Below are 20,619 nucleotides of genomic sequence, written 5' to 3' on the forward strand. Positions count from 1 at the left end.
CCCCTGTGCAATTCATCTCTGCATTCTAGTGCCAAGTGCATGTCAGATGCCCAATGTCTGCTGAATGAGTCAATGAATGGGTGAAATCTGAGGAAACCGTGTAAGCCCAGAAGCTTTTAGGAGCATGTTTTCTCACCTGTAACTGCTGCTGCAGGTGCGTAATTTCAGCAATCCTCAGCTCTCTGGATTTGTTTGTGCTCTCAATGTCTTGCCTTTGGGTGGTCAACCGACATCTGATGTCTTGAAGTTTGCCTTCGAGTTGATGTTTTTTATCATTCTTTAACAAATAAAAAATAAGAATTATTACCGATTTTAATGGGGATTAATATATTTCCAAAGCAAAATCAATTTCACTCACTAGAGCTTCCAATTCAAATTCCAAAGTCTTCTTCTTTGCTTTCAGGACAACTATGTCCTCTTGCTCTCTGTTTCTTTGATTCAGTAGTTCTTGCCGTCGGTTACGCTCCCACTCAAGTTGTCGCTGCCTTTCAAGTTCGCGTTTCGCAGCCTGTGACATATAAAAACAGATGCGTTACTGATCTTCTAAGTCCTCAAACTAAACACCATCTCTTCATAAAAGTAACATCCAGTAAGTCCTTTCCTTCTGGGGTGAAACACTGTTAAACATTACAAGAAATCACTACAGCACAGCAAAAACAGAGTTTTATGAATACAGTGTTTCCTCTAGACAGAAAAAGGACTGTACAGAACTGACCATTATGTTCACAGCTAGAGAGGAAAAAGGCCTGTGTAGAATTCACCATTATATTCACAGAAGACGAAAACTCACAGGACCATTTCACCATTGGAATGGAATTCTTTATGCCTTCAAGAACACTTGATGTGCTAAATAAAGCTGCTCTCGCCTATTTACTGACTCACAAGGAAAATGTCTTTAGCAAAAACAACTCAAAACTTCCAGAACAAAAAACAACAAAATAACTGCTTTCTCCCATCAAAAGAGAACTACTTATCCCAAGTTTTAAAAGCCTGTGACCCAGGCTCCCTAATCATTCATTTCCTTTTAGCCCAAAAGGTCCTACGATTTCTCTGGAAACCTCAGCTCTCTCCCACACTGCCTCTGATGACTGCTAGGAAAAGTCCACGATCAGAGCACTTGGAACGCATTATTGCAACCACTTTGTCTTCCAACCACACTGTAAAGCCCTGGAGGACAGCTAGAGTGTTCACTCACCACTACCTATATCCCCAGAGACTAATAATGCCTGTCAAATGCCTACCAGATAATTCTGAGCAAATACTCTAAAATGTCATTATTTCACATCAAAGTTCTGGAAATGTAGATTCTGTTAGTGTCAGTGTGCATCAGTCTGAATAAAAAGCAGTTTCTGGCTTAAAATTTTCTGAAGCAATTATTAGAAGACGAAACCAGCATATTATTACTTTTCCATTCGGAAAAATTTCTCATCTTTAAAGTCTGTTTCATTCACACAACAGAGAGTCACTGCATTTGCTTCTGTGGAAGTACTACACTAACACTGGAAAGACAGACGAGACCACCCTAGCCCCTACCCAGGTGCGGCACCAAAGTGACGAAGTGTCCCACAGGATGTAACGAATATTTCCAAGACATATTTTTAATGTTAAAAAAACACACGTTGCAGAATAAGACACGTGGTATGATACCATCTAAGATGTAAAAAAATCCTCCCCCTTCTCCACCAAATAAACCTTTATATTTCTATATATGTGTATAAACAGAAAGAAAAAGATTTAGAAAGTATCAGTAGTTTTATTTTTAATGTCTTATAAGACTGTATTATCAAAAGCTTGTACATGGATACTCATAACAGCCAAAACGTGAAAACAACCAAATGTCCATCAACTGATGAATGAATAAACAAAATGTGGTATATCCATAAAATGGAGTATTATTCAGCAATAAAAAGGAATAAAGTATTGACTCATGTTACAACACAGAATACTGAAAGCATGCTAAGTAAAAGAAGCCACATATAAAAGGTGATGTATTTTATGATTCCATTTATATGAAATATCCAGACGAGGCAAAGCCATGGAGACAGAAAGGAGATTAGTGGTTGCCTAGAGCTGGGGGGCGGAGGGAGGGGCCGAGGAGTGACTGGTAAGGACTGAGGAGTTTCTGTTTGGGGTGATGAAAACGTTCTGGAATTAGATAGTGGTGATGGTTGTACAACTTTATGACTACAATGCAACAACTCAATTATAAAAATAAGAAAGAAAGCAAAGGAAGGAAAGGAGGGAGGAGAAAAAGAAAAAGAAAGTCTCTGTTCTTATCCTATCTGTGTAATTTTTAGAGAGAGAGAGTGCACAAGAGCACACACACAAAGTATGGGTCTAACCTCAGCTGCTTACCTCCCGTCTCTCGATTTCTTTCCTCCTCTCCTCCTCTCTCTGACGTTCCAGCTCCCGCTGCTTCTCCAGTTGCTTCTCCAACTCCAGTTGTCTTTTGCGCTCCTGCTCCTGGCGCTCCCGCTCCTTCCTTTCCTGTTCTGCCCGCTCTAGCTGCGCCAAGCGCTCCTGCTCTTTGCGCTGCTGTTCCAAGAGGGCTTGCCTGCGCTTCTCCAGTTCCAGGTTGCCACGTTCAAAATTCTCACGCTTCTTATCTTCAAATGTTACTTTAAAACAAGAAACAGGTCAGTTACTAAAAGTCATGACTTTCAACATGCTCTTTTCAGAGGAAAAACTCACTGGTGTACTTGGACCCTGGAGCTTCCTAAGTCCCGTGTCATTTCTACAGCCTGTGCCCTTGTTAACTTCCATCAGCACTGTGAATAAAACCCTTCACCTGACCTCCTGCTCACACACTCACCCCTCCACAGCTGTGTCCTTGTTACCTTTCACCAGCACTATGAATAAACCCCTTCCCCTGACCTCCTGCTCACACTCACCCTTCCACACCAAGCACTCATCTAGAACAGTTTTTCTAAAGCAGTTCTGCATCATCACCCAATCGCCCTTCCTTCCGTGTTACCTCTATCCTTGCCCATGACCTTGATTCAGCAATTGACCTGCTGTCTATTTTATATCTTGAATGTCTCCCTCTTTACCCCCCTCCACCCAATAGCTGGCGTGCCTTCATCTCTAACAAATCAAATGATTTCTGGAAGTAGAGGTGGGAACGAGAGCAGTCTGTGTTTCACCCTGAAGAACAAGCTGGGCCTAATCATTCTGTAGATCACAGTCAGGAGATTTATTTTCTAATCCATTATTCAGTTTCCTTCTCTGAGGATGCCAGTTATGAATTCTAGACCTGTCTTGCAGGTCAATCCTTTTTCTTTCTAATCCTTATTAACCTTTTGTTTACATCCACATTGTTGTGTTCATTTTTCTTAATTCCATCCTCTATGGGCCTCACTATGTTCACGCAGTGTCTGTTCCTGGCTGTCCTTAGTCCCAACCGCAGACAAGGGCAGCTCTCACTGCCAACCTGTGCACACTGTTCCCATCATTCCACATCCAAGGGCTGTCACTTGACACTCTGTCTCAAGACCTGAGGCTGTGTACATCCTTGGCTTCTTCCCACATTCCGGTTTGGTCTCCACTACTTTACACAGCCCTATCTCAGATAACTACAGTTAGGGGTTAGGGTCAGAACGGCAAGTATGTTCTGATTTTCTTGCTCTTCTTGCACCTTTGGTGTTTCCAGGAGGCAGCATTCTCTACTTGGCCACCTCATTTGTTTTTTTTTTAATGTAGTGTCAGATACGGGGATTAAAACGTGCGTTTAAGTCCCTATCCAACTTTTAATTCCAGTATCTGACACTGCATGAAAAAAAAAAAAAAGCTGCTCGTGAGTCAATTTTGACTCATGGCAACCTCCTGTGTTTCAGAGTAGAACTGCACTACATAGGCTTTTTGTGGCTGTGATCTTTTCAAAAGCCAATTGCCTGGCCTTGCTTCCAAGGTGCCTCTGGGTGGGTTCAAACCACCCACTTTTTGGTTAGTGCCAAACACTCAACCATTTGTACCACCCAGAGACTCCTATTTCTGGTACATGGGGCACTTCATGAATGCATGAACAAACATCTCTGATAATGTCACTTCCTCTTCAAAAACCTTAGGTGAATATCTACTACCAACAGAAAAAGAAAATTCCAAATTCCAAGGATTGCTGTACTTATTTACCTTTGAGACTTCTCATTGCTACCAGTCCCTGAAACATCCCTCAATTCCACTGTTCATCCTTCGAGTCTCAGGTCAAGTATGAGCTCTACCACAGAGATTGCATGCCTTGTGCGGTCCCCAGTCTGCACCAGCTGGGAGTGATCTCCAGCATGCATCTCCAACACCGTCTTCCTGAGCGCATGGCGCTGCTGCACAGCTCTGATGACCGTTTACATCATTGTATCACAGAGGATGTCTTCAGTCCTTTATTATGCTATAAGCTTCTACGGGGTACAAACCACCTACTATTAACCTCTATCTCCTTCACTGCACTTGACACAGAGCCTTGTACAGAGATCATGCTCAATAAACGTTTCATCAGTGAATAAACAGTAATGTAAAGAGTAAATTGGGAAAGCCAGCATCCTGAGCAGGTCAGTAAACCACGAGGCACCTTAAATGCACCAACATGGCACTGGCAGAGTATTTAACATAAAGAGACCCCAAAATAAATCTCACTTGCTTCTTAATATCAGTGATCATCTCATCATTCATAGTTCATCTTAGATGTCTCAGTGGAGCCCTGGTGGAACAGTGGTTAAGTGGTTCTGCACTGGTGGTATTAAGCAACCACCTTACCGCTTATCAATTTTTTGTGTCTTTACAGAACATTTATGAAATACTTATTTAGCATCATATAATTGGGTTTCAAGTGAGAAATTAGAGCAGAGATGCATTAGCAGAGCCCTTTTTTCTCTATACTTATCCATCTCTAAAAGGACATTAAAAATGTCTCCTTCCCAGCTAACCTCAGTTAAAAGGATAGAGCAAAAATGCCAAAAGCTAACTATATTTTGATCTCCATCTTTGCCTTAGAGGTAGAAAATCCCTAACACGACATAAATGAAACCTAAAGACCAGCTTACCAGGTAACTTCTTTTCTAGTTGCTGCTGTTCGTCCTCTAACACTGGCTCCTCCAGTAGCCGCTGGTCTACAGAGGACGAGCTGACGGCCGATATGCCACTGCCAGATCGAGCTCTTCTGCAATCACGCAAGAAAGAGAGAAGAGAGAGTCATTCCTATAAAGCTGCTGAGGTAGAACTGAGCAAGTTATGAAAGAGAACTGTAAAAGGTAATACCATATCACAGAGCAAATGTCATTTACAATGCAGAAAATTTAAAGGTTTGGTCCTCCCTATATAAAAAGAAGCCTAAAGAAACGAACATAGAAATGTCATCAGACTTGGAGTTCTAGCTGGCTCAAAATGTTTACAACTACCACCAAAATTTGGACAATTCAAAGGATTCGCAATTACTTAATAACTGTAAAATGGTTAGAACAGGACCTGGGGCAGAGTAAACACTGTCTGTCAACTGACGTTACCATCACCTCTGATGTTCACTAGGTAACTGTAAAATGGTCAGAACAGGACCTGGGACAGGGTAAACACTGTCTGTCAGCTGACGTTACCATCACCTCTGATGTTCACTAGGTAACTGTGAAATGGTTAAAACAGGACCTGGGACAGAGTAAACACTCTCTGTCAGCTGACGTTACCATCACCTCTCACGTTCACTAGGTAACCATAAGCTCCTCCATGGGAAGACGAGCAGCTCACCAACTGGGAGCATCTCTTGCCCCTTTACAAAACCTTCCCATCTTATCCCTTCATAAACACAGGAAATGTTCATACTTCATAGTTCTTCAAGCAAATCACTTCATTTACTGATAAGTTTCATTTTAAACCATTAACTTTGCCCTTTAAAACCAATCTACCTAGACTTTTTTGATGCTTTCTTATCAGCTTTTAGAGTTAAAATGTCTTCTGTCGTGAATCTGGCAGCTGTGGGATTTTATAGACAAACTGCCTGAAGCTAGACATTTGTTGTTACACATCACGGTTTTCTCGGCTTGCTCCAGAACTGTGTATCCGCTGATGGCGCTAACTACATTTCTCTTAGTTTTATGGAGATTCCCCCCGCCATCCTTCTCCAAAATTTGAAGAATTAGTAAAACAATTATTTTTATCTTTCATTCTTCTTCGTGGCTTGTAAGATCTCATATTTGTCTTTTGAGGTTAATGCTCTAGTAGGTAGCTAGCTGTGTGGCGGGTGTGTGCGTAAACGTGCCTGTGTATGGTGAGGGCTTCAGTCACGGAAGATTTCACCCAGCTGGACCTCCGTGTGCTCTCTGGATGTCTCTACGAGACTGTGCTTCACACGAGGACAGCTACCTGTTATTATCTTCCTGATTATAATTTCTACATCGCTGGCATTCTGTTACCTTTTGAATGTGTACAATTCACAGGCAAATCTCCTTGTTTTACTTTCTGTGTACGGGTTCATACAGTTTCTCTTTCATTGCTAGCATCTGTTCCTAAAATATCTGGTGAGTTTAGTTTACATGTGTTTTTACTAAATCGGCAATCTTTTGGTGTTTTACTTCATTGTTTTACTAATGTATTAGAAGTACTGTGAAGAAAAGAACAGGCCCAGGACTAATGCAGAACCTAAACAAAAAGAAATTTTTGAATTCATGTATATTTCATTTACTTGCCAGGAATAAAAATCGCTATTAGATATATATTCAATGAGGGTAAGTCTAGACTTCATAAACTCAGCACACGATTTCTTATAAGAGCCAAATGTTCCTTACCTAAAGGAAGGTGGGATATATTCTGGAGGCAAAACGGGTGGCAGCGGCTGGCCAGACATAGCCACGTCAATGAGGTGCATAGCCAGGATAAATTCTTCTGCTGTGAGTTTTCCATCTTGATCTATGTCGGAAAGATTCCTATTCAACAAAAAGTTAATTATGATCTCTTTTCATAAAAATGCATGTTTCTTACTCCTCACAATTGGCCTTAAAAGTTTTCTTATTCTGACTATGAGCTAACTGAGCCTCTCTGCGCCTTAGTTTGTAGAAATATTATCTATTTCATACGACTATTGTGAAGACAGGCCTTCAAGGGCGAATCTTCATGGCCTCCAGCCACAGAGGCAAAGTGTTTTCTCCTCCTTGTTCTTGGATTGGACAGCATGAACTTGCCCAAGGAGCCGATGACAATAAACAGTTTTCCCTAGCAAGTTCAAGAATGTGATTTTACTTAAAAATTTCTCGACATTAAAAGAGGATGAACCCATTGCTGTTGAGCCGATTCCAACTCACAGCAACCCTGTAAGACAGAGCTGAACTGCCCTATAGGGTTTCCAAGAAGTGGCTGGTGGATTTGAACTGCCAACCTTTTGGTTAGCTGCCGTAGCACTTAACCACTGAACCACCAGGGCTCCCAAAGAGAATGAGAGGCAACAAATCTATATTCCAGAATGTCAGCAGGACAAATGCTACACTGGGAAACTGCCTTTGCCCAAGGCCATAATTCCAGAAACTTTCCTCTTAATTTTCGAATTCCTTCAGGTGCCATAAATCATTTTTTCTTTTTTTAAGGTATAATTTCCATGCAGTAACTGTACATTTTTAGACGACAGTTCTGGAAGTTTTGACAAACATATACAGTCATGTACCTACCACCAAAATACGTAGAATAATTTCATCACCACCAAAAATTCTTCCATGCCTCTTTTTGACCAACCTCTTCCCTTACCCCTAGTCCCTGGCAACAGTGATGTCTTTTCTATCCCTCTAGTTTTACCTTTTGTAGACGCCTGACCCTCGTATTTAAACATTAGAGGGATCAATGAAAATCTCACCTGTCTTCCTTGTCTGTGTTTCCTTTTTATGCCCTACCATTTGCCACTCCTAGGTGAATCAGATTAGAAAGCAGGTGCAATTATTTGGTTTTTTCTCCATACTTGCCAAAATTACGGCTAAGAGCATTTAATTAAAATAACTTTTCAGTATGTAGAGGATAACATAATAACTTTCTAACAGGAGAAGCCTCAGGTATTTTTTTCAAAGAGGGCAGGCTATAAACAAGACATGAAATATTCATTTCAATATATTCTGGTGTCATTAGAACCACCTACTAAATTATCCATCAACATCTATTAATGTCAGATCTTAAGTTTATATTACAGAGGGTGCTAGGATGCCGGCTGCGATGAGTCGGACTTGACTCAACAGTAGAGGGTGTGGTTTGTTTGTTTGTTTGGGATGCTGGTACCTGTCCAGACTTACAGAGGCATGGGGTATCATAGATGGAGCAGTAGTTAAAGTGCTTGGCTGCTAACCGAAAAGCTGGCAGTTCGAACCAACCAGACACTCCTCAGGAGAAAGATGAGGCAGTCTGCTTCCATAAAGATTTATAGCCTTAGAAATACTATGCGGCAGCTCTACTCCGTCCTGTAGGGTCGCTATGAGTTGGAATGAACTTGATGGCAGTGGGTTTAGTGGGGTATCACAGATGCAGGGTCTGTTATTAACTGGAATATTCTACTGCAAAAGGCAGACCCTTTAATGTAACGCAGCAGGAATGGAGGAGGAAAGGAGCAGCACCAGCGTTTGGCCACCTCTGAGGCAACCAGGTCCACGTGTGCTGCAGGGAACTCGTGAACCCGTGGTGTGAGCAGTGGAGGCCAGGCTTTATTTTCCAGGAGAAACAACGGTCGCACATGATGGAAAGATGCACATTCATAAAGACCGTTCTGTTAACATTTAAATGTAAGGACACTCTTAAGGTCTAGGCATTGCTCAGCACAGGCCATTAAAATCCTAAGGAGATAGACAGAAAGAGTATGTGCCTCCTGATGAAATTACACACCACCCCACTGATGTACTCCTGCCCCCTCCACTCCAAAGAAAATTAAATTTGAATCTGATTAAGCTACCAGATCAGTGGTTCTCAACTGGGGACAATTTTGCACCCCAGGGTACATTTAGCAAAGTCTGGTAACATTTTTGACTGTCACACTGAGGGGTGGGGAACATGTTGCTGGCATTTAGTGGGTAGGGGCCAGGGAGGCTACTAAACGCCCTACAATGTGCCAGACAGTCCCCATGACAAAGAATGATGCAGCCCAAAATGTCAACAGTGCTGAGGTTGAGACACTTGCTCTAGATCCAACTACAAATTTACAGGAAATAGAGGAAACGGGAACAAATTAACCAACACCTATACCACAGGGATGCGATCATCAAAATTTAGACCCTAAGAAACTAAGAAACTATAGGACAAACCTTTTTTTGGCTAAGGATGGAGAACAAGAGAAGGGGAACTTACAAATTAAAGGTCACCATGAGTCAGATCAACTCCACGGCAACCAACAACACACGTGTCAGTCAATCACTGTAGAGTAAGGATGTATTTTAGTCCTGATTTAAACAAAAAAATTATGAGGTGATTTAATCACAAGGGTTACTGTTAAAATTTTTAGGTGGGGTATTAGTGTTGCGGTTATGCTTTAAAAAAAAAACAAACCTATCTCTTTCAGAGATACATGCTAAAATAGTTGCAGTTGAAATGATGTGATGACTGAGATTCGGCTTAGAATCATCATCAGGAGGAGGGAGAAGAAACAGAATTGGCCACAAGCTGAGAATTATTTAAACTATGTTGTGAGTTCTTAAGGGTTCATTGTATTAACCTCCCTGTTTTGGGAGTTGTCAAAGTAAAAACAGGGGAAAAGATTGGGGAGGCGAAATCACAACCCACTGAAAATCCCACATACTGTATACATTCCTCACGTAAACAACGGGAGGAATCTGAGGCCATACTGTACGGCCTAAGAAATACAGTGTCCACTATAGACAAACCTAGGCACTTTTCACTCCTTACCATATGGAAGCCAGCTGAGTCTGTGGTAAACTTGATTGCATAAGAATAGTTCTTGCTTGGGGACCTACAGGGAAACCAGGAAGATAAAGACATGAGTCAGCACAACTGTCACTGTCAGGAAGACCAGTGCTGGGGGCACTTGTTCTGTGCCCTTTCCTGCACTCATGGTGATTTAAATAGCACCTGCTATTACCCTAGGGGCTTCTTACATAGGATATCAAGCCCCAGGGAAAAGGGGAAGAAACAAAACACAGGCACAGTGTCTGGCACGTAACATGCCCTCGATAAATACTTATTAAATGAGTGCTTATGAGTAACAAAGAATTAGTATGTAAAGATCAGGGTTTCAAGATACAATCTGCCCAAAATAGAGCCTTTCATCCAGATCATCATCTCTATTTGATCTGGCTTTTACTCAAAAAGCTGAAATTTACTCTCTAAATTCACCATCTTCTGCCACTGCCACTGCCACTGCCCTCCAAAAACCATCAAACAAACTCAGGGAAGAGTCAGAGAATCTTAGAGCATCTCTTCTAACCATCTGATTGCACGGTTTTAAAAAGAGTAACTTGCTCATGGTTGTGCAAATGGCTAATACCAGAGCCAGGATTAGAACACTTTTTCTATGACAGCAATTAAAAAGAATGTCTGAAATTTCAACACTCTTCCTCACAAAATTAGCTTTCGTTTCTTCAAGATAGTTGTAACTTCTGCTCTGGCATGAAACTAGTCTTAGGTACAAGACAGAAGTTATAACAGGCGATTTTAACCAGAGGCAGGGAGAGAGACAGTATGTCTTATTTCCAGCCCTGCTTCTCAGGGTACGGTCCTGAGACCAAGAATGGAAAGCTGCCGAAATTATGTTTGGGAGATTCCAGTGTATAAACTTCTGCCTCTGGCCATTTCGTTTTTCAAATGTGACTGTGGTCTTGCAGGCAAGCAACAGAGGTTAGGCATCTCTGAGAATCATTGCAGGGGTCCAGCATGTGAGTCCCTGGAGAACTGCAGAAAATACACCCGTGAACTCGACGCTGAGGGCTCTGATCCTGGTGCAGTCAAGAACTTGCTGAGTGACCTGGGGCAGGGTTTTCCTGACCGGATGGACTCTCATTTTCTCATTTCAGAAGCCCTTTCCAGATTAAAGAGCCCTGGTGGCGTGCGCAGTGGTTAGGAGCTCGGGTGCTAACCAAAAGGTCAGCAGTTCAAATCCACCAGCTGCTTCTTGGAAACCCTATGGGCAGTTCTACTCTGTCCTATAGGGTCGCTATGAGTTGGAATTGACTCAACAGCAATGGTTATGGTTTTCTAGATTAAAAAGTCTATGATCTACTGTATAAGGGTACATAACACTGAACTCATCAGAGTGCTAGCACACAAAGTATTCAATGATAAGTAGTTGTTACTGATAGCGTTTTGACTTTTATTTACGTGTAAAATACTGGCAGAAAAGCACATAAGTACACACGTGTGTATATATACATGTGCACGTATGCGTACACATGTGTACATACACACATGCTCGTGTGTACGTACACGTGTGCACATATAACACAGCTAAATTTTCCAAACTGAAAATGCTCAAGTGAACAGCACCCAGATCATGAAACAGAAGCTCCTCCTGGACTCCCTTCTAATCATCACTTCCCACCAAGGGCAGCCTAACTTCTAACAGCATGGCATGCCCTCTGCTAGGTCTGGCTTATTTGCTCAACACACTATTGGGTGTAATTGTAGAACACTAATGCTACCTGCTCTCCACTCTACCACCGTGTAAGTACATCTCAGCTCATTACACCCAGTCTACTGCTGATACACTTTCAGAAAGTTTCCCGTTTGGGGAACATCTACATGGTCCTGCTGGATCTGTGTGTGTATGTACACACGTTTGTCTATACATGTGTATCTCGAATATGAACAAATCCAGAGAAGGTTCTAACAACATTCTACTGAATTAACGGGAAGGTTCTAAAGGCTCCGTGCTGTCTGAAGCGAGGAAATCCCACAGCACTGTCTATATATGTGTATATCCAATATGAACGCATCCAGAGAAGGTTCTAACAACACTCTTTACTGAATTAATGGGAAGGTTCTAAAGGCTCTGTACCATCTACAGTGAGGAAATCCCACTAAGCATTTTCTTTAGAAACTGCAACATGATTTATGAAGGTTGGCAATATGAAAGTTGAATGGCCACAGCCTTGATTTTCTTTAATTTACACTTTTAACAATTCTCTCCACTCCTGAACTATATTAAAAAAAGTTAACAGTTCACCTACTACAAATAAAGAATGTAACAACAAGTGAAAAGAACTAGCCCTGGAACGGAACATCAGGAGACTTGGGTTCAGGTCCTGATTCCTACCACTCCCGAATGACATGTGGCATTAACAAAACCACTTTCCCTCTCTAAGCATCAGTTCCTTCATCTCTGAAATGAGGGAAATAAATGATCTAGAACACAGGTGGCAAACTACAGCTGGCTGCCTGTTTTTATAAATAAAGTTGTATTGGTACACAGCCATACGTATTCACTTAAGTATGACACATGACTGCTCTCACGTTGCAATGGCAGACTTGAGTGGCTGCGATGGAGAGCATACAGCCACGAGAGCTCTACAGAAAATGTTTGCTGACCTTACACCAGAAGATCACAATAGTTTCTTTGAATTCTAATTCTCATTGACTCTGTAAGTCCTAAGACAATGTTGTGAACATTCAAATAGATCCACAACTCCTAACATAGCATCTCAGCATAACAATCAAAACCAAACCCACTGTCTTCAACTCGATTCCAACTCATAGCAACACTGTAGGACAGAATCGAAGTGCCCCATAGGGTTTCCAAGGCTGTAATCATTACGGAAGCAGACTGCCACATCCTTCTCCCTCAGAACGACTGGTAGATTCGAAATGCCGACCTTTCAGTTAGCAGCTGAACAAGTTAGCCACTGCCCCAGCAGGGCTCCTTTCTAAGCATAACAGGACAGCGAAAAGAAGAGCTTTGAGTGCACAAAACTATACTGTGGAAGCCTACATACATAAAGGAATACTGGTTTTGGACTACATGGCTGGAAAAGCAACACTGCGAGGATAAACAGAAAGCTCAAGTTCAAACCCCACTACAGACATCTGTGTTTGAGTGGCGTAGCATGAATATGAAGGAGAGAGATAATTACATGGAGTTAATGTTTTAAGAAGCCCTGGTACCCCAGTGGTTAAGTGGTTGGTTGCTAACCAAAAGATCAGCGGTTTGAACCCTGCAGCTGCCCTGTGATAGAAAAATGTGGTAGTCTGCTTCCATAAAGATTACAGCCTTGGAACCCTATGGGGCAGTCCTACTCTGTCCTGTAGGGTCGCTATGAGTCAAAATCAACTCAAGGGTTTAATGTTTTACTTCAAACAATTAGTAAGACCTTAGTTTTCCTGATTAATATATAATAACCAATTAGCATATTCATTGTTTCAGAATTAAACAATATAGTACAATGGCTCTCTGAGGAGAGGGGCCAGCATTAATAAGATTACCAGAATTCTAAAACTACTTATGTAACCTTAACCAAAGAACAGTCTCTCTCCATTTTATAAAATTGTGTCTTTCAAGAGCATGCAACAGCATACACGTCAAGCTGTGAAGGAGATGTGGTACCCACCTAACCAGGTGTACCAGCTAAGTAAACCCCTGTAATCGATGTGGGTAAATGATGTCACCGCTAGATTATCTTCACGTTCCACGCTGGATGACTCATATCACAAGATCAGAAGTTCTTATCCTTTCTTCTGCTGGAACCAATAAATTGATGGCATTCTATGCCCATAACCTACTCTTACAGGTGCAGCCAGTATTTGATGACAATGAAAGGAAGTATGTGACAGTGAAGCTCAATGATACCCCACTCCAAAAACACATATGGAATGCAAGAGCGAAAGCGACAGTATGAGGATAACCTCGGTTCTCCTCTAATTTATTTTAAAACATAAATTATCTATAACTTCTACACTTTAACTGGTATTCACAACACTGTTGTTAGGTGCCATCAAGTCAGTTCTGACTCACAGTGACTTTATGTACAACAGAACGAAACACTGCCCGGTCCTGTACCACGCTCACAATCATTGTTATGGTTGAGTCCATTGTTGCAGCCACTGTATCAATCCATCTCCCTGACGGTCTTCCTCTTTTTCCCTGACTCTCTACTTTACCAAGCATGATGCCCTTCTCCAGGGACTGGTCCCTCCTGACGACATGTCCGAAGTACGCGGGACAACACTAGGAGGTCACAATTCCAAGGTGGAGAACTAATGGCTAGGTAAGAATTATAATTATTTGCTATTGTAAAAATATCTTTTAGTCCCTTTAATATGAGAACCTACGAAAAACCAAGAAGGTGGGGAAAAAAACACAAAAGAGATGAGGAATATTAATTATATATTTCACTAGAGTTTCTTTACATAAATGAGACCTTTTCTCAACTTTCTTGATATTCTTCAGCTGAATGAGTAACTGTTTTGGGGGGTTCTACCCTGAAAATCTTGAAACATAATGCCATTTTTCTTTTGAAAATAAAAATTCCAATTGTGACTAATATGAAAAAAAGAAAATAGTAAGAATCAGCACTTAAAAGCGTCCTGCATTGTATCCTGGGGCTTCTTACCCCCTCACCGCAGGAAAACCAAGCACCCTCTTGCCTCAGGAAAACCAAGTACCCTCACCTCAGGAAAACCAAGCATCCCTTCACCTCAGGAAAACCAAGCACCGCTTCACCTCAGGAAAACCAAGCACCCCTCACCTCAGGAAAAGGAACCTTTCCTCTTCCCTTCCTTTCTTCCATGTTTGTTAAAGGGCAGTTATGTGTTTTTTTTTCTTTTATACTTAATGCTTACATCAGAGATCTTGATTTTCCGATACTGTAATTATGTGTTTCTTTCTAACGCTCTCATCAATTTTAAGTGTTTAACCCTTCTTGAGAAAGGCTTCTGGATGGTATCCAAAAATCCTTCTCTGCCCTTCTGATGTAGATAACAGAATCATCATGTTTTGTAAAAATCCACTGAGGGCATAAAACTTAACTCTGGTCTTTTATATAGATGAAGGACTAAGATCCAAAGAGGTAAAGTGACTCTGTGCTAGTTAGTGGCAGAGCCAGGTTCCAATCTCCCCAACCAGTCACCTTTCACCCTACATGCTACCTCAAACTCTGAACTGTTGAGTAGGTAGTTTTAAGTTCCTCTATAAAGCTGGATTTAAGAAGTCAGTTTTTGTACAAGGCAGTGTCTCTTTGCTATGGATTTGCTTAGCATGTAAGTGGCTTTCATAGAGCTTCCCTGGTCTATGTTCCATTTCACCAACAGGCAAGAAAGCAAAGGCCTGAGGCACTGGAGAATACAGTGGCTATCTATGGAGTTACCAGTAGAGGAAAACACCAGGGCCAAGGAACAATGAAACTCTATCAAGAAATAAACAAAGAGAGGAAGACATTTGAAAAACATCTCTGACCAAACATCTAGAAACAATCTGCATTTAGCACAAGGATCAATTTCATTAATTGTTCCTTTAAAGTACCTGTTAAGTGTCCACTCATGGTTTTGTCGTGACTGTTGAATAACTGCCTGTATTTCAGTCTTGATGACTGAGGGACGGCCCATTCTGCCACTGGAGGGGCACTGTGGGGGGGGGGCAGACAAAGAGGATTCATTGTGAGAACAACCTATTTTACTTCTTTAAAAACAATAAACTAAGACGTGCTGTAGACAATAATGACTAGTTTAACTTTTTATTCACTTTCTAATGACCGTTTCTCGGTTTTCTGTAACGAGTATTTTCCATTTTTAAGTTTATAAACATTTCTCCCAAACTTGATAAGCTCATTATTTTTCCTGAATCTCTAGGGTAAATGCAACAGACCAAGTGGCTGTTGCAAGTTATACAGATAATTTAATAATCTGAAGGCTCTCCAAAACGATGGAAATCTCCTCAGAACTGAGGTGGTGCCATAATGGCCGGGGTTTTCTAGAATTCTAGAACATTTCTGTTTCAATTTAAAAAGAAGTGCTGACATAAACATACAAGCGCCTTTAAAGTTACTAATTGCCTAAAATGTTTTAACTTTCTATACACCAAAAAACAGGATGTGTTTCTTAATGAAGTGAAATTATCTCGTTCTGGGAAGTTTAAATTGCCGTCCAATGGAGAGTCTCCCAGAGCACGAACAGAACATTTCAAGGCTCACAGCACAGCAGTGGAGCGGGAATGGAGAGAGCTCCATTTATTGACTGCCATCCAGGGCCGGCCTTTGCTTGCCAATGCGCCTCAGCCCTGACCTGTGGAAACCCCTGCTGGCAGTCAGGGTGGGTTGAGACCTACTTAGTGGTTAGCTCCTCTGAGGCCCACAGGTGTCACAATGGTACTAAGGGCATGTGCAGAGCCTGATGGTGAAATAGGGTGATTTATAAATAATGGCTGAGCTGACAGTGAAAACGGCACTCCACGTCCAGGGCACAGGACAACTAATGCCTCAAATGCAATTTTCTTTCATTTCAATAAAAATCTCTATTTCTCACATGTAAAAGCAAAATTTTAATCATAAGATGACTGTCTTAATTTATATATCTATACATACCCTCATAATTTATGGATGTTATCTATGCACTTATAGTTACCACACACACTTCATAAAAAATAGGAAATCGCTTACAAATCCCTAAAAAGTACCTATATAAATTCACCCTTTTCAGTTTTTGTAAAGTTTCCTATTTTATTACATGCAAACTTTTTTCATATGGCCACACATTTTTATGCATCTCTCTTTTTAAAACAATTATTTTGAAAATAATGTCTGAAGTTTTCTTAATAGAAACCACTCACCAAGATGTAGTCTGCTGCGAGCACCTCTGTGAGTACTCTATCATTTTTAACTAGTTATCTGCTAATTCCAACTCCTGCCTACCCTCTCATTTTAAACTAGTTATCTGCTAATTCCAATTCCTGCCTATCTGTCAAGAAGCTATCTTTCCAGTGCACTCCAGGAATGCAGGGTGTGACATACAGAAACTGTCCCAGATTACACTTATCAAGTCATAGCTTTCTGCAAAGTCCTGGGAATCTAAATAGACTAAAAACTCATTGATAATATGTAAACAAAAGTTTACATGCCTGGTCACAACAACTTGCTAGGGATTTAAATTACTGGTATTGAAAAGCTGACTGGCTACATTAGAAAAAAAACTGCCCTAATGACATTAATGTTCACTAATTTTTTTTTAAATACTGACTGTTAACTCATTCTAATGTCATAAATTAAGACAGATGTCAAAATCCCTTGTGGATGGGTCAGCAAAAACGCAAAACTTCAGCAGGGTATAGTGAAAAGGACAAAAAATACGGTATTTAGTGAGTTTTTTAACCTCTGCTCTGTTGTCAACTAGCTGTGGGGAGGAATGACCATCCTGGTCTCGTTTCCCCATTCACAACCCTGAGACAAGTTCTACATCACATGTGGTTGTGTGGGGGTTAAATGGGACCAATGAGGTACCTGACAAAGCAGATGCTCAACAAAAGTCCTTGCACCTTAAGAGCAAAACCTTAGCTAAGTGAAACACAGACACCTGTATTCCAGTCAGCTGAAACTTGCTAAAATGATTTGTGATTCATGGTTAAGAACACAAGCTTTAAAATCAGAAAGAACTCAGCTCAAATCTTTGCTCTGCCCCTCGTGAGTCACATTATCACAGGCAAGTTACTTAACGTCCCTGAGCTTCTTCTCATCCACAACACAGAGAAAATAATGGGGCTACCTTCTGGCGGAGAAGGAGGCCGTTAAATGAGATAATGCACATAAAGCATCTGGCACGGTGCTTTTCAGTTTATGGATTTTCTTTAAATCATTTTTTAAAGGTAATTATAAAGAGATGAAAACACAGAGCTATGACATTATATAAGAAATCTACATTAAAAAAGCAGTCTCATTCAAGCACTCCAGGGTTCTCAACCATCCAAGAGAGGCTGAATCATATTCAATGGTGCTTCTCTTTAAAATGGCTTGATTCATTTAAGACAGATCTCTAGGGAGGGCTGAAACAAGAAAAGATGGATCGTCTTCATTGACATCCCCCATCATACCCCCTCCCCCTAAAAAAGTGGCTTAATTTTTCATCTTTGTAGCAGCATGTAAGGGAAAAAACCAGGGAGAAAGAAAATAAAAATATGAAAGAAAGGGAAACCAAGATTGGCTGAAACAGAAGCAATAAGGTCACAGAAGGTGGGCCACATACTTGATTAACTTGAACTGTTTACTAATCCAGATAATTCAGTTCATAAAAACTGGTCTTATATCTATGGTTTTACTGAGAATTCATGAGATGATCTGAGATAGAATTAAAAACAAGGACGATTGTGGCTTCAGTCTTCATACAAAATTATTTACAAACAAACTTCTAAATGGTTACACAAAACAGTTAATTCACTATTTTTTCTCCTGCCCTGGAGTACTATTTTACTATTTTTAAACATCTTTACTATTTTTTACTATTACCTATTTGTTGTCCTCTTTAAAAACAAAAATGCAAAGCCTTTAAAGGAAGTATCACATCCTTGATTACTGTCATCTCTGTAACAAATAAATGTTAAGACCTCGTAACATCCAAATTAAGAAAATTATTAACAGCATTCTATAAAATTCATGAAGACAAATAAAGAACACAGCTAATTCATTTTCAAATGTCTGAGTTAATCAGATAATGGCTTTAACCAAGCCTCCTTGGTTAAACAAGCCAACTTACCTAGCCACGTCAAATGACTGCGCCTTCTGTAATTTAGTGTTTAACTGTGTCCCTGGACCAGATCTACTAAAGGAAGAACTCTTTGGCAATGTGGCTGCTGTAAAAAAATGTTGAATAATTTTAATCCTACAAAGATAAGAAACTTTTCCCCATTTATGGAAATTATAATGCATGGTCATCAAATCTGAGGCGGAAATAATCCCTCCCTTCTCACCACCCTGGACTCAAAAAGTTTACTCCCTGACCCCTCCTTGCTCTCCGCCCTCTTGCCAAGAAACGTTTCCAGATTTGCTCATTCTACTGAAAAACACCTTACTATTTTAAGTTGTAATGCGTGCTTCCACAAAATTTTATTCTTCATTAACCTTTTACTATCAGGTTTTATAGGAGCTCTTCTAATAGTTAAAGGGGAAATGGCTTACACCGTAAGCTGGTGTTCTTTTTAACACCACTGGAAGAGCTGAAGAATTAGTTCCAGGTGTGAGTGCCAAGAAGTCACAAACCGTAGTCTTGGCCAATAACATGTGAGGTTAGGGAGGGTCAGCTTTTGGGTCTGATTCTCACTGAGGCTGGCTGGCTTTGTGTCCGGAAAAAACAAAACAAAAAACTCTGAGCCTCAGCCACATTCCCCTCATCCTTACAAAAGAAAACAAGCATCAGCGTGTATGCATTCACCAATACTACTAGAAAAACAACACGTATGCGCCTTCTCAGCAGCCATCAGATCTGCAGTCACTGTCACGTGTGAAAGATGGACTACACGTGACAAGAAAATTTTTTTTTTTCCAGGAGTACATTTAGATTCTTTGGCCACAACTTAGAGACATATGTGCACATACGTAATAAATCTAGGGGGCTACAATCACAAAAATAATGACACAAACATAACACTGAAACTCATATTGTCAACACTACAGGATTTGCTCAGACATATCCAAAGTGTTTTTTTGTTATAATTTCCACATTTATACAAATTCATTCAAGATTTGTTATACTATGTTATCTACATCTACAGTTTATGCTTTCTTCTCACTAAAGGGAAAAAGACTCTGAATAAAGCCTCAAAATGAAATGAACTAAACCAGGAACTTCTGAGTCCTTTCCTTCGATTCAGCACGTAACGACCCTAACTTAAATATTCAGTTATTTACCAGGCTCCCATCCACCTCCTCAAAGAAAACGTGCACTGGTTTTTCCTTTTTTTCTCCTCGCATAATTCTACTCCTAAAGGACTGGCTTGCTTACCAGCAATTCTTAGCAGCTGGAGGAAAGTGGTAACTGATAACATTAAAATAAAAAATGTTCAAATACTGTTCAAACTTTTGTTGGAGAGGAAATTACGTTCTTGGCTTTAGCTGTTGAGTTCACCTTTACAACAGTACCCAACCGAAATCAAGTCAATCCCAACTCATGGGAACCCTATAGGACAAAGAGCTGTTCCATAGGGTTTCCAAGAGTGGCTGGTGGATTCGAACTGCTGACCTTTTGGTTAGCAGCTGAGCTCTTAACCATTGTGCCACCAGGGTTCCACAATAGGACCCAGAGGTACAGAATTCTATTCACCTGTACTGCTCCATCCTACTACCTACTACCACATCACATCTAATCTGCTGAAATAAGTGGGAAATAAAATTTTTTTAATACATGGACATTTCCCTCTGAAATAAAATAGCATTTAATCAGAAAGAGTGAGCGGTGGAACACGAAGTATAAAGACCAGCCGAGGGTCTGGGCAGGTCACCTACCAGCATGAGCAAATGCAGGCAGAGGCTGTACAACAGGCGGGGCCCCGTTAGCCAGGGGAGGCACTGCTGCTGGAGGGACAGAAGATACTAGGGGTGGAGACATTCCCACAACTGGAATGGATCCCATTGGCACTGGAGCAACAGCCGTAAGGGGTGGCGTGCTGGCGATACCTCCGAATCCTAGAAGGGAAAAATACCAATATAATTTGCATTCAAGCCACATTTCAACCTCCAGTGATAACTCACCTAGGATTGC

At 40.9% G+C, this 20,619-nt stretch overlaps 1 protein-coding gene across 5 annotated transcripts in view; it reads right to left on the bottom strand.

Annotated features, from left to right (window-relative positions):
* ITSN1 (intersectin 1) overlaps window positions 1–20,619 on the bottom strand; it is a 229,548-nt gene that overhangs the window by 126,432 nt on the left and 82,497 nt on the right. For all 5 annotated transcript variants that reach the window (XM_049858659.1, XM_049858660.1, XM_049858661.1 and 2 more), the window contains 9 exons: window positions 20,364–20,543; window positions 18,619–18,715; window positions 15,404–15,504; window positions 9,844–9,907; window positions 6,765–6,902; window positions 5,034–5,149; window positions 2,356–2,618; window positions 359–508; window positions 137–277 (listed from right to left, as the gene is read on the bottom strand). In XM_049858659.1, the coding sequence (XP_049714616.1) occupies window positions 137–277; window positions 359–508; window positions 2,356–2,618; window positions 5,034–5,149; window positions 6,765–6,902; window positions 9,844–9,907; window positions 15,404–15,504; window positions 18,619–18,715; window positions 20,364–20,543 (1,250 nt within the window). The remainder of the gene's footprint in view (window positions 1–136; window positions 278–358; window positions 509–2,355; window positions 2,619–5,033; window positions 5,150–6,764; window positions 6,903–9,843; window positions 9,908–15,403; window positions 15,505–18,618; window positions 18,716–20,363; window positions 20,544–20,619) is intronic.

The sequence above is a fragment of the Elephas maximus genome, chromosome 18 (genome assembly GCF_024166365.1).
Source record: "Elephas maximus indicus isolate mEleMax1 chromosome 18, mEleMax1 primary haplotype, whole genome shotgun sequence".
In the NCBI taxonomy this organism is placed as follows: domain Eukaryota; kingdom Metazoa; phylum Chordata; class Mammalia; order Proboscidea; family Elephantidae; genus Elephas; species Elephas maximus.